General features: G+C 32.9%; 1 protein-coding gene across 1 annotated transcript; it reads right to left on the bottom strand.

Annotated features, from left to right (window-relative positions):
• Nucleotides 1-10062: 10062 nt before the first annotated feature.
• On the bottom strand, nucleotides 10063-11288 carry LOC112794793 (NDR1/HIN1-like protein 6). Its single transcript, XM_025836776.3, has one exon. The coding sequence runs from the start codon at nucleotides 11106-11108 to the stop codon at nucleotides 10344-10346; it is 765 nt and encodes a 254-aa protein (XP_025692561.1). The 5' UTR covers nucleotides 11109-11288; the 3' UTR covers nucleotides 10063-10343.
• Between the last annotated feature and the right edge of the window lie 3372 nt (nucleotides 11289-14660).

Genomic DNA, 14660 nt, shown 5'->3' with positions numbered 1-14660 from the left:
CTGTTAACTTTTGTTCAGCGGAGGCAGCTTTCTGCTCAGCGGCGGTAGCCTTCTTCTCGGCGGCGTCCAACTTCTCCGAAGATTGAGTCAACTGCTGCCGGAGAGTTTCCACTTCACTTTTCAATTCATTGTTGGCCTTCCCAGCGGAGGCCAACTTCCGACGAAGAGACTCCATCCCGGACAACTCGAACTCGGCCTTCCGAGCAATAACCGCACCGCGCAGAAGAGTGCGGTACATCCACCTCGCCTGCCCGGCAAGGGATGACTCATGGAAATGTTCCTCCGTACCAGGGATCAGCTGGGTGTCTATAAATTTTGAGGCGTCGAAATTCCTTTCCATAACGGTAAGGACACCCTCGGGACTAGACGACGCCGTGGATGTCTTTTTTCTCTTTCTCTTCAGGCTAGAGACCTCCACCACCTCCTCCTCATCATCCGATTTAGGCACCGAACCCCCAATCCCGGCAACCTCACGGATAGGGGAAACACGGACCGCCTTGCCACCTTCAACCGAGGCGCCCTGAGCCGAGGTCTCGATCCCGTCGGTTGCGGCCCTCTGTTCGGGAACATCCTGACCCTCCGGGGGAGCATTAGGCCCCTCGGAGACAAGCTGCTCGTCACCTTCCTCGTCGTCGCCGCCGGCAAGAAAGGTTTGAAACAGATCGGTAAGGCCCGTCACCGACGCGGACATATCCACTGCAAGAAACCAAAGAAGGTCGGTTAGTCGTCACACAATATCAATAAAGGGAAAAAGATAAAACGTAAAGTAAAGAGCTTCTCACAAATATAATTACGACCGGAGTCCCGATCACCCATGAGGAGGTGGGGATTTACTGGGTTCTTCCCAAAAACCGCGTTTAGCACCTCGGCAATCTGCTGATCTTCTGCCGACATGTTTTTGTAAACTACCTTAATAAAACTATTGGCTTCTGCCCCGAAGCTCCAATAAGTCGGGATGAGCCGTACCCCCTCCAGAGACAACCAAAAGGGGTGGCGACCTTTGGCCGGGCGGACTTTAAAATACTTGTCCTTAAACCCATGGTAAGAATCTTCGAACAAGCCGAAGATCTTCCGACCCTGAGCAGCCCGGAAGGACATGAACCCTTTCCTATGTTTCCCCTGCTTGGAAGGGTTTGTGAGGGTGAAGAAGAAGAGGAAGACATCTACGGACACCGGCAGGTCGAGATATTCACAAACCATCTCGAAACAGCGGATCGAAGCCCAACTGTTCGGATGCAACTGCGACGGAGACACGGAAATTCGGTTTAAGAGCGCCATTTGAAAGGCGGAGAACGGAATGCGAACTCCGACTTGAGTGAACATGGCCTTGTAGAACCAAATCCAATCGGCAACCCGGCTGGGTTGGAAGTTGATTTCATACAACCGCTCGTGAGCAGCCGGGACGAAGGCGTCATAATTGGCCTCCTCGTCAGTCCCGCCACACAAATACCCGGCTTGTCGGAACTCGGTGAGCTCCTCCTCGCTCATTTGGTTGGGTGAATCCCTCACATCGGAGACGACCCAAGCGTACTGGTCGTAAGCCGCAGGGTTAACGGATGCTCGGGAGACCGTGCGGGCCATACCTACATGGGGGTACCATCCAGTTAGTCTAAGAGATCGGTCGCTCAGGCCGGAAACAAACACCACCCCCCACGATTTCCCGACTAAAGGCAAACAAGACTAAGTCTAAAGGAACGAGAAAAAGCCTACCCTAGAATGGTACTTTCCCCCCTAACACGTCTACTCGGAACTAAGGCTACGCAGTAATATCAAAAGAACCAAGCAACAAACATACCAAAAATAATGCCTAAAAAGAGGGATGATTCGAAAATTACCTAAGTTGATGGAGAAAAGGATGATTGCGAGTCTGGAAAAGTGCAAGGAACACGAACGAAGGCACCACAGCAACGCCTTGGAATCTTGTAGCAAGGAGGAAGAAAGGAAGAATAGGGAGTGTGAGAAAAGTGTAGAGATGTCAAAACCGATCGTTTAAAAACTACCTCCAGAGCGCGAAACACCTGGGGGCAGAATGGGCTTTTCAAAAGGGGTTTTTCACCCCATTATGAGCATTTAATGCTCGGCACGGGAAACGAAGCGATGAAAACGGTTGCTTTGAGCAACCAAGAGACGCGCGTGGAGACACAACCTCCCAGCGATCAGCCGACCAAACGAAACGCGAAGGCGACACGCCATTGGTAGCTCCTACGACTACCATTGGCGCGTGGGGGCTCTGTTACGGCCTGGCCCAATAACCGCACGGGTCGGTCTGACCCGATCTCCACCCGACCCGGTCACGTGCCCTCCAACCGACCCGGACACGCATCCTGTACGGCTCGCACGTGGCTGCAGGACAACGTCCTCGGAAATATGGGCCTGTCCTCGTCCTGGGGCCCACTACTGACATGTATATAAGGGAAAGATTGGCTCTTCCCCCGAGGTATGTCACTTTCCCACATCATTCCCCCTGCTTGTACGATTTCTGACTTAGGCGTCGGAGTGTCTTTGCAGGTGGCACCCCCCCCTCGTCCATTCACCAGCCCAAGTGCTCGTCAGCTCGAGTAGTCCGCTACCAGTGCGACCCAAGTCAAGGCGTCCCCACCTATCCACCCTTTCACTTGTACTCCCGACCTGTCTGGAACCCGATTACCGAACAGAAAGCATGTTTAGAAATAGGGTTATGTTTTCTGGCCAAGTTATGCCAGTTGATCGAAAGCATGTTTACTTACCAAGTAAATTCAGATTCATAGATTTTCTCTCATTATATTGTTTGGATTTCTTGAGGCGTTTGTTGCATTTCAATTGTAATTTTAATGTCCATATGATGGACATTTTTAGATTATTATTAGGTAGAAACACAGATACAGTTGACTTCACATGAAATTGATAGTTGAGAACCGTTAGATAAAAATTTAGTCAAATTAGTTAACTTATCTAATGACTCTCAGTTATCAACTTCACGTGACGTCGACTGCATATGAGTTTTCATCTTATTATTATTATTATTATTATTATTATTATTATTATTATTATTATTATTATTATAGGGAAATTATAGTGTACAAAGATAAAGGGATTCTCGTTTCTTTAATGGATAAATGATACATGATACTATTTTTCTTGTGAGGGAGCAACTAAGCCGATGCTGTTTTAGACTTTTTTTTTTTGGTATACTAAACGGGGCTGGAAGCCCAAAATTACATTAGAGGCTGTTTTAGACTTTTAAGTGTGAAGGGTGGGTTGTAATGTGATGGAACTACAACTGTACAAGGATTGGGTGAGGATTAATGGGCTTGACAAAGGGCTCTTTGATATAAACAAAATATAAACAATGTTCTCATTAATATTAAAGAATACGGCGTTATAAATTTTTTGGGAAAAAGACATATAGGTCCTTGACTTTTTAAATTTTTGACAAATACATTTCTAACAAAATTTAAATATAAAAAAGTCCTTGACTTTAACAAATGGAGGACAATTTAGTCCTTCCGTCTATTTGTCTCTCATACACCAAACGGAACTGGCTGACGTGGCTGAAACGGCGTTTAGGTGTCCGTTACGGCGCCACGCTGGAAGGAAAATAAAGTTCGAAGGACAAATAAGTCCTTGACGTCATTTTACAAATAAAGTTCTAAGGACAAATAGGTCCTTGAGAATTTATTTTTCAAAATTAATAAATTTCCTTCTTAAATTCTCTCATTTATCTCTCTCCATTTTTATATTTCTCTCTACTATTTTTACTCTATATATAATTATATTTTATATTAGTAATTTGACAAATCAAAATATGTCATTTGATATTTTTTTACAATTAAAATATTTTAAATATAAAAGTATACACATTAAATTATTTTAATTTTAGATAACGAATGTTAAAATTAATTATTAATAAAAATTAGACTTTTTCATATAAAAATAATAACTAAAAATCTTATTATTTAATTTTTTATCTGCGGATATCTTGGTTTTCTTAGTCATAAATTTTTGTCAACTTACGACTTTTTTGTAAAAGTAGTTTGATTTTATAAATCTTTTGTGTCATGCATAATTTATACTGTTAGAACAAAGTGAACTATAATTTAAAAAAAATTATTCTCGTAATGTTATTATGGATAAAAATACTAGTTCTAATATAATACACAAATGCATTAATGCTAACTTAATACATGAATGATGCACAAATGAACTAATGTTAACTTGATGCATAAATGAACTGATGCTAACTAATGCCACTGATATGATGAAAAATGAACTAATGCAATTTAACAAATTCTAATATAATACACAAATACACTAAAATTGAACTAATGCAATTTAAGAAAAAAAGTAGAAACAGAACAAGCTCAATTTCTGCAATTTTAATACAAATAATTTAAATTGCAGAATACAACAAGTTATCATAATAGAAACATAATAGAAGCATAATGAAAAAAAAAATTCTCAAGGACCTATTTGTCGTTCGAACTTTATTTGCAAAATGATGTCAAGGACTTATTTGTCCTTCGAACTTTATTCCCCTTCCAGTGTGGCACCATAACGGACACTTGGACACCGTTTCAGCCACGTCAGCCAGTTCCGTTTGGTGTATGAGAGGCAAATAGACGGAAGGACTAAATTGTCCTCCGTTTGTTAAAGTCGGAGACTTTTTTGTATTTAAATTTTGTGAGGGATGTATTTGTCAAAATTTTAAAAAGTCAGGGACCTATCTGTCTTTTTCCTAAAATTTTTTTCTCCTATTTTCTCCATTTAAGCTCCCCGTTTCTTTTCATTCCTATTTTTATTGTAGATTTAGGAATTTAGAGTAATTGAATTTAGGAATTTATATGAAATTAGAATTTTATTTGGTAATTCTAGAATTAAGGTAAAATATATAAAAGTAATATATCAATTTTATAAAATATTTGTGATAGAATAACAATTTAAGATTCAAATATAATACAATAAAAATTACTTTCAAAACGTATAAGAAACCAAAAACGTAATCGCGAAGAATTTAGTTTTTAAACCATCGATTAGGAGTTTTGAATTTGATTTTCGTAAATAGTCTCAGTTTGACGAACCAAACTCGATTTATGAGAGAAGAGAGATAATAGTGTAATATTATCATTATATTAGTATTAGAAGCTGCTTGAATGATATTATAAAGTTACCTAGTCTATTTTAGATGAAAACAGAAAATCGGTTTAATCGGATTCACAGTTTACTAGTGCAGCTTAGCACCAGCACTCTCTGATGGCTTTAGCAATGCTAAGGCCTCATCATGCATGTTCTATTTTCATAATAAATATGTTACTAGTGTCATTTATGCTAGTAGCTCAAAAAAGAATTTTTAGAGATGTTTTTACAAATGTTTCGATACATCTAGTTTTAGAAGTTATACACCTGAGATATTTTGATATTATTTTAATCCACCTCCAAGCCAACCAATCACAACTCACCCTACACTCCCAAGACCCCAATTTTCACCTTGCGGCCGAAAATAGGAAGAGAGAAAAAGAGAGAAAAGTTCTTAGTTCCAAATCTTCAAAACTTGATTTCTGCTGAACTAAAACTCAAATCAAAATTTCAATCCGACCAAAATGATCCTCTCTTCTTTCTCTACATAATCATATGACTTATCAAGGCTGAAATCAATGTGAGTTAGCTGAACCATCTCCCTTTTGCTTCGGTTTCAAGAAAACATGCTTAAACATGTGTTTTCTTGATGTTCTTCCTTAGGAATCATGCTGAACTTGACTTGATGGTCAAGAAACGTTAATTTCCAACAAGTTTAAGGTGAGAAATTCCTTCCTAACATGTTGAGTAAGATTCGGTCAGTTGAGGATTTGTGGATTTAAAGTTGTTCTTGATGTGATTTAGGAGGAAAAAGTGCTTAAAGACCAGCTGAGAGTATAACCGAATTTGGAGCAGCAAAATCAGGTCGGGTTTGACGAAATTAATCTTGATTGATTGTGTTTGAGTTGTGTGATTATGATATGGTTTGGCTGTGCTTGAAATTGATGATTTATACGAGTGATTCTTGTTGAAAATTTGATGAAATTTGATGAAATTCAATATATGAATTTGTGTTCTTGAGTGCAGTTGGAAACCGAAACCCTAAAGCTTAAATTGGGGTTCAATTTGTGTTAAAATCATGTGAAAAAGATGGGGTTTTAGTAGTTGGAAATTTATTATGAATTTTAGTACAAATCAGTTACTGAAAAGATTGAAAAACGGATAAAAACAGAGAAAGAATCTGAAAAATTTACGAAGAACACGAAGAACATTTTGAATATGATGAAGAATATTGAAGAACAGGTTTTAGATCTTAAAAAGGGCAAAGAAGTAAATTTTTGGTGTTTGGGGGGTTATTTGGTAATTTTTGAAAGTTAGGATGGTTAAAGTAGAAATATTAAAAGTTACGGGTGTTAAAAAGTAAATTTTAAATGTTAAAATTTAAAAAGGGGTCATTTTCGAAGGTTTAATGATAAAATAATAAATAATAATATTTAATTAAAAATAATATTTTAATAAAAACAATAAAATAATGTAGAAAAGACAGTTTTTCGTAAAAGTTTTAGAAAGACAACTTTAAGCGCAGAATCTCATAATTACCTTTATAAAACACTTAGAGAGTGATAATAACATGTTAGTGAGGTAAAGATAAAAGAAAGATAAAAAGTTAAAGAAGAGATAAAAAGCAAAGAAAAAGTCTGTAAAATTCTAATCACAGAAATAAATAGAGATTAGCGAACAAATATCAGTTTAACTTTTCATATTATACCTAATCCTAGGTGCAACTCAAATACTAACTATGTTGCTCCTAGTTTGTTCGCTAATCTCTGTTTATTTCTGTCATTAAAACTTTACAGACTTTTTTTTAATTTTTATCTCTTCTTTAACTTTTTATCTTTCCTTTATCTTTGTCTCACTAACATGTTATTACCACTCCCTAAGTATTTTATGAAGGTAATTATAAGATTCTGCACTTAAAATTGTCTTTCTAAAACTTTTACGAAAAACTGTATTTTTTATATTATTTTATTGTTTTTATTAAAATATTATTATTTAATTAAATATTATTATTTATTATTTTATCATTAAATTTTCAAAAATTATCTCTTTTTAACTTTTAACCTTTAAAATTCACTTTTTACCACCTGTAACTTTTAATATTTCTACTATAAGTACCCTAACTTTCAGAAATTATCAAATAACCTCCCAAACACAAAAAATTTTACTTCCTTGCCCTTTTTAAGATCTAAAGCCTATTCTTCAATGTTCTTCATCATACTCAAAGTGTTCTTTGCGTTCTTCGTAAATTTTTCAGATTCTTTCTCTATTTTTATCTGTTTTTCAATCTTTTCAGTAATCAATTTTTACTAAAATTCATAATAAATTCCCAGCCACTAAAACCCCATCTTTTTCACATGATTTTAACACAAATTGAACTCCAATTTAAGCTTTAGGGTTTCAGTTTCCAGTTGCACTCAAGAACACAAATTCATAGCTTGAATTTCATCAAATTTCATCAAATTTTCATCAAATTTTCAACAAGAATCACTCATATAAATCATCAATTTCAAGCACAGCCAAACCATATCATAATCACACAACTCAAACACAATCAATCAAGATTAATTTCGTCAAATCCTACCTGGTTTTACTGCTCCAAATTTGGTTATACTCTCAGGTGGTCCTTAAGTACTTTTTTCTCCTAAATCACATCAAAAATAACTTTAAATCCACAAACCCTCAATTGACCGAATCTTACTCAGCATATTAGGAAGGGATTTCTCACCTTAAACTTGTTGAAAATTAACGTTTCTTGGCCCTCAAATCAAGTTAAGCATGATTCCTAAGGAAGAACATCAATAAAACACATGTTTAAGCATGTTTTCTTGAAACCGAAGCAAAAGGGAGATGATGCAGCCAACTCACCTTGATTCTAGCCTTGATAAGTCATATGGTTATGCAGAAAAAGAAGAGAGGATCATTTTGGTCGGATTGGAATTTTGATTTAAGTTTTAGTTCAGTAGAAATCAAGCTATGAAGATTTGGAACTAAGAACTTTTCTCTCTTTTTTTCTCTTCCTATTTAAGGCCACAAGGTGAAAATGAACCAGTCTTGAGAGTGTAGGGTGAGTTGTGATTAGTTGGCTTGGAGGTGGGTTAAAATAATATTAAAATATCTCAGGTGTATAACTACTAAAACTAGATGTATCGGAACATTTGTAAAAACATCTCTAAAAAATTATTTTCTGAGCTACTAGCATAAATGACACTAGTAACATATTTATTATGAGAATAGAACATGTAGGATGAGGTCTTAGCATTGCTAAAGTCATCAGAGAGTGCTGGTGCTAAGCTGCACCAGTAAACTGTGAACCCGGTTAAAAATCGATTTCCTATTTTCAACTAAAACAGACCAGGTAACTTTATAATATCATTCGAGCTGCTTCTAATACTAATATAATGATAATATTATACTATTATCTCTCTGCTCTCATGAATCGAGTCCGGTTTGTCAAACTGAGACTATTTACGAAAATCAGAATCAAAATTCCCAAGCGATATGGTTCAAAAACTACGTTCTTCACGATTACATTGTCGAGCTTGCCCCAAAAGAGGTTTTAGCTTAAAGATGACATAATGACAATAAGGATTGAGATACTTTATGATATATAAGAGGTGTTCCCTTTACTGATCTTCCGGAGAAATCTGTACCTTCAGAAAAGATCTCGCGTACTCGAAAATCGAGGTTGTTACATTCTACCCTCCTAAAAGAAAATTTTGCCCTCAAAATTTTAGTTACCTGAGAACAGATGCGAGTAATCAACTTTTATCTTATCTTCCAGTTCCCAAGTGTGCTCTTCTTCTCCTCTATGTCCCCAAGCTATTTTGACCAAGCGAACAGTCTTGCCTTTCAACTGCTTATCACTTCTTTCTACGATCTGAACTGGTGATGCTTGATATATCAAATCATTTCGTAACTGTACTATTTTTGGTTGTAAAATGTGACTCTCGTTGGGAACATATTTTTTAAGTTGCAAGACATAAAAAACATCACAAAAAACCTTATAAAAAATTTAAGGCTCATAATTATTTATATAATATCAAATATTATCTTTACTAAAAATATTATATATACATAAAAAATTAACCATTATATATTTGTGTGAATATTTGTGTTGTTTTATTTTTAATATATATTTTATACAAATAATTTGTTTTTGTACGTGCACATAGCATTGATGTATCTGTATTAATTTCTATTTTAAAAATTAAAACTTTATATAACTATATTATCAACTACTTCTAATATTTTTTTAATGTGAATTGATTTTTTAAGTATTTTTGTTAGTCATTTTGTATAAAATATTTTCATCCTCTTATTTTAAGTATCTTATAGCATGGGAATAAATATTTTTTAATCTCTAAAGTTTAAGGTCAAAATCAAAATCGTCCCTAATCTTATTTTTTATTTAAAATCGTCCTTAACATTTTATTTGATATTAAAATCGTGATTCGGACAATTATATTCTTAGATTTCCATTACAATCCTATTTTTTTTAGAAAAGCCTCTTACCACAGCTTCAGAAAGAGAGAGAAGCAGAGACTCAAAGAGAAGGAGAGAAGAAAGCCTTGTCCTCGCCAAGTCTTGCACTCGCACTTGCTGCGCCTTGTGCTCACACCTTGCCCTCGCCCTCACCCTCGCAGCGAATTATTTATTAAATCTGACCCGATTGGATGCCAGCGAGTTAGTTTGATTCAGTTGGTTAAATCGCATCTGTGCAAACTTTCACAAACATAGCCTAAACCTGAACTAATTCTGATAAATGTAATCTATATCTCTTTCTTTTTAATTATAGTGAAAATCAATGGAATTAGAACCACTTTTATATATAGATCCATGTCTTGATATGTTTATTTGTCTAATCAATTATTTATCATATGTAGCATGTTCTGAGATTAGGACAAAAACAACCAACACAATGATTTAAAATTTGTTATGATGAAGTGTTTTTTTTTTTTTTTTGCCTTAAGAGAGTGAAAAGAAACAATATTTGGCATTCAACAATGAATATATAGAAATAAAAGAAAATCCATATGTTTATTATATAGTACTATATACTATACAAAAAATACATGTGAGTAAGAAGTGGCTGAAAAATACAGAATCAGAAGTACAAGCACTGATGGAGAAAAATAAAACCTACATCTAATCCTCCATCCTTTATGAAAAATCCTAAACCATACACCATAAAAAAAATAAACAAATTTAAATAGTAACATATATAACTATAGCATATTCTACTAATAATAAAAGAACTCGAATCCAAAGACTTCAAATCTTTTGCACCAAATTCATAGTCTAAACCTGAACTTACAGCTGCTGCTTGAAATCTTAATATCATTGTTAGCACTAAGGCTATTCACCACAAGCTTGCACCTAACCCTGAAGTTGACCTTAAAAAGCTTCAATTTTCCAAATTTAACCCTAACTGGCTGTTTGACCTTAATATCTAGAGGGATATTATTGGTATCTTGAATCTGCTGCTGAATCTTGCTAACTAATCCACTTGCATCTTGAATTTGGCCTCTGAGTGGCAAATCAAGAACAGTAGTATTCTTATGACCTTGATAGAATTTGATCATAGACCCTTCACAAAGTTGAGCACCACTATACCATGCACTTATGTGGCTCCCACCTTCATAATAGATCCCAATTTTCTTGTTTGGATTTCTAGCAGTGATTCTAACATTGGAAGTGACAGAGAGAATGTTAGTGCCACTAGAGAAATTGAACTCTGTGATTCTGAGTTTGTCAACTGAGTACTTTGGAATCTTTGGCCTGAATGCTAGGAACAAGATTCCAGCAGTGATTGCTATGGCAATGATGAGAATCAAGAGTGTTGTGAACGTGCAACATAAGAATCTACAGCAACAGCTTCTTCTTCTCCTTGGTGGCTTTGAATGCATCACTGGCAAGGTTCTTTGAGGAAGTGGTGGTGGTAGAGGCCTATTATTCGGATCGCCGTTCTCGGATTTTGCAATGTTTCTGGGGACTAACGGCGCCGACGGTCTAGGTGGAGCCTCAATATCCGGGTGAATTCTTTGATTATCCGCCATCTTAATTTAATGACTGATTTTAGTAACTGATTTACGAAGAATAATACAACTTTCAATGTTTTTTTTTTCCTTTTTTGTGTATTGATTTTTTTGTGTGTATATGCTATGTATCAATATATAGGAAGAGATGAAATGAGATTCATGGAAAGAATTAAAGAGTGGTTGATGAATGATAATGAAGGCATATAGGACCAAGTTATAGTATGTAAGAGTGGTTGAAGAAGCTTCCAATATTTGACTTGAATGGTTAATAAAAACACAAAAGTTGCATCATCATCGTCACTACTCGGTTTTAAATTTGTACTATTAAAAACAACAATCCCGTTAGGTTATGAATAGCATTTCTGACAACTTCTGCCAACTCTTATTTATAATTATGTTTAATGAAAGTGTCTTTGTGGATGTGTCTAATAAAAATGTTTTTTTTTATGGTTGTGTTTAATAGAAGTGTCTTTATAAATATATTTTCTAGATGTGTCTCTTTATATATGTGTTTAAAATATAATAATTAACTATGAGGAGTATTAGGAAGCCAGCAACTTTTGTGTTTTATAACCATTAATTAGCCATCAATAATATTTTTAATGGTGTGAGATTAAATTTAATGATGGGAGATCACTCACTTTTTCTTATGGTTAAGTGCTGGCCACAAAATACAAAAATTGTTGGCCCTTAAATTTTTTCATTAACTATTGTTGGTAATAAATTGGCAGATAATATATTGGTATCTAAAAAAAAGTTTTGATGCACTATCAATAAAATAATTTTATACATACATTTAATTACGTAATGTGACATTAGTAAAAATAATAACGTGAATGATCATAAAAAAAAGATGTGAAATGGTTGTGTGATTGTATAAAACATTTTCTATTATCTGTACATTAAAATTAAACTAAAAAATTATAAAATTATGATTTGGTTAATATGATTAGGGTCATCAATCACATGTGCCATATATTCAACGTTTTCGCTTTCTTTTATTTTATTTATTATACTAATGTTAATAAGTATATTATTTTTGCCGTCTTGCTAACTTTTCTTGCTTTCTCATTCATGAAAATAGGACTATAGGAGCCTTCTATTGACGCAGCACGAAAGCTCTGATCTTGAGTGTTTCTGAATTTTGTGTGTTTATAATAAAGTTTTTTGTGGGAATCTTTTTAAGCTTTAGTTGTGTTTATACTCATTTTCATTATTTCCATCAATTGTTATTACAATAGTCAACATTTTTGACATAATATAAGTGTGATAGCTGAATATAATAGCGACGTCACCGTTTACTTATTCACACCATTTATTTTTTTTCCTCTAGTTTTTTATTATGTTTTTTTATTCTAATAAAAAAAATATGTTACTTTTTATTACTTGTCCGTTACATGAAATAGTCATAATTTGTGCGTCACATTGTATGTTTTTTTTTTTTTTTAACTAGAAAATAAGCACCGTCGTTTCTAACTTTCAAAGTGTCATGCTCTATTTTGTTTCTAATATAAATAATAATTCGTATTTCAACTATACTAAACTACTGTAGTTAATTAATATCTATATTTCATTATTTCCTCCATATAGATATCAATAATCATGGCATTGCTTACGAGTAAAGGCACCCTTATAAAATAATAAATATCTTGTAAATAGACAAGGATATTTTAGAATGTTCCACTTTTATTAGTTAATTTTTCAGCATCACACCATATAGTACAACGCGTTTGCTCCAAATTAAAGACTATGTTATGCGTGTATTAGTTAAATTTTGAATAGTAAGTAACCACTATGTTAGTTAAATTTTACATAGTGTTTTTTGATGTCTCTAGATAGAAAAATATGAGTAATATATACCCAAATCATCTCTAAGAGATTCTTTTTCTATATTTCATTCTCTAATAATTTTTATTAGTAAATTAGTTTTAGAAAGTTTTATTTTGTAAACAAATTAATCTTACATATGAATATTTGTCTACGTGAAACGATTGATATAAGAATTTAATAGTTTTTAAAATGTTTATATCTTTATTAAATAATAATGAAACTAATTTATCTAAATATTTTAGCATAATTCAAAATAAAATTTATTCGTCTAACAAAAATAAAAAATTAAAGACAAATTTGATAATTAAAATTTGTCAAAAACGAAAATATTAAACCAAAAATGTATTGAAAATTGATTTCGGATATTACTAAAAAAATATAGAACCATTTAAATTTGTAAAAAACAAAAAAAAAGAGAGCTGAAAATAGAAAAAGAATTCTGAATTATTCTTTGTTTTATAGCTTACCAACTTCTAAGAGTATAATCCACTTTCTTTTTTTATTATTATTTTTATGGGTTTGGAATATTCTTTTTTTCTTTCAAAAATTAAAGAAATACACTTTATATTTTTGGTCTTGAGTGTTATGTATAGCTAACACATGTAAGAATCATACAAAATTTAACTTGGACTCAACTTAGGGGAAGCCCTTTCCCTCCAAATGGATTAGGCTCAGCACCAAACTTATTGGACTACTTCTAGGGTTTTTTTTCCTTGAGATTTCCTTTTTCTTTTATCCAACTCATTAGTCATCGCTGTGTTTGTTTACAAAGATAGAATATTAGGACAGAGATACAGAAATATAAAATCATATTTGCTAAAAGAGACATAAACAAAAATAATGTGTCTAAAGATATTGAATTAGTGTATTTTATGCCTATACTGATAGGAAGAACACAGAGACATTGACAAAGGACACAACTTATTTTTTATTTTTTCTTTCATTATCCTTATTAATTTTTCATAATTATACTTTTTATTATTATACTTTTCATCTCAAATTTTTTGAATGAAAAAAATAAGAATAGATTAAATTTTCATCATTTGTTCTAGTTTATCACCAAATAGAATACAAAAATACAAAATTTTGTGTCTCTGTCTATCACTGTCTTGTCTTGTCTTGTTCTCAGTGTCTTGTCCTGTTCTCAGAAACAAACTCAGCCTAAATCCTTAAATAGAGTTCAAAGACTAATGATAAACCCTTAAATAGAGCTCAAATTTGCGACGGATTAATCATTAACCTGTCGGATTAAAAGATACAGTAAAAAATTAAAAAAATATTTTTTATTCTTAATATTTCAATTAAATATTTAAAATAGTCTTTAAACTTTTTTATAGTTAAAACTTATTGCTAAAATTTTAATTCTTAAATTTTTTTCGTATTGTTCTTCTTTCAAAATTATTTCTCTTTTCTTTATCTCTATTAGATCATAAGACTTAATATTAGATATATGATTACTTTTGTCTTTGATAATAATTCAATGTAAACATGTTGAGTTAAAAAAATATATATTGATCAGAATTATGAATAAAAAATTCAATAAATTATTATTATTTTTTACATTAATTTAATTATATTTTAGATTAATTTTAATACATTAATATTGTAAATTATTTTATATAATTATTTAATTATATTTATTTTTTTAAATAATTATTAACAATATCCATATAAAAACAAAAAATATTATAAAAATAGTTATTAAATTAATGATCATGGATTTATATATAAATAAATATA

This window comes from Arachis hypogaea, chromosome 1 (genome assembly GCF_003086295.3).
Source record: "Arachis hypogaea cultivar Tifrunner chromosome 1, arahy.Tifrunner.gnm2.J5K5, whole genome shotgun sequence".
Lineage (NCBI taxonomy): Eukaryota > Viridiplantae > Streptophyta > Magnoliopsida > Fabales > Fabaceae > Arachis > Arachis hypogaea.
The sequence above is the reverse complement of the archived record's forward strand: the minus strand, read 5'-3'. Positions and strand labels throughout refer to the sequence as shown.

Bases quoted from the DNA above. Each gene is read 5' to 3' on its own strand.
- LOC112794793 (XM_025836776.3), bottom strand. From the start codon at position 11,108: ATGGCGGATAATCAAAGAATTCACCCGGATATTGAGGCTCCACCTAGA.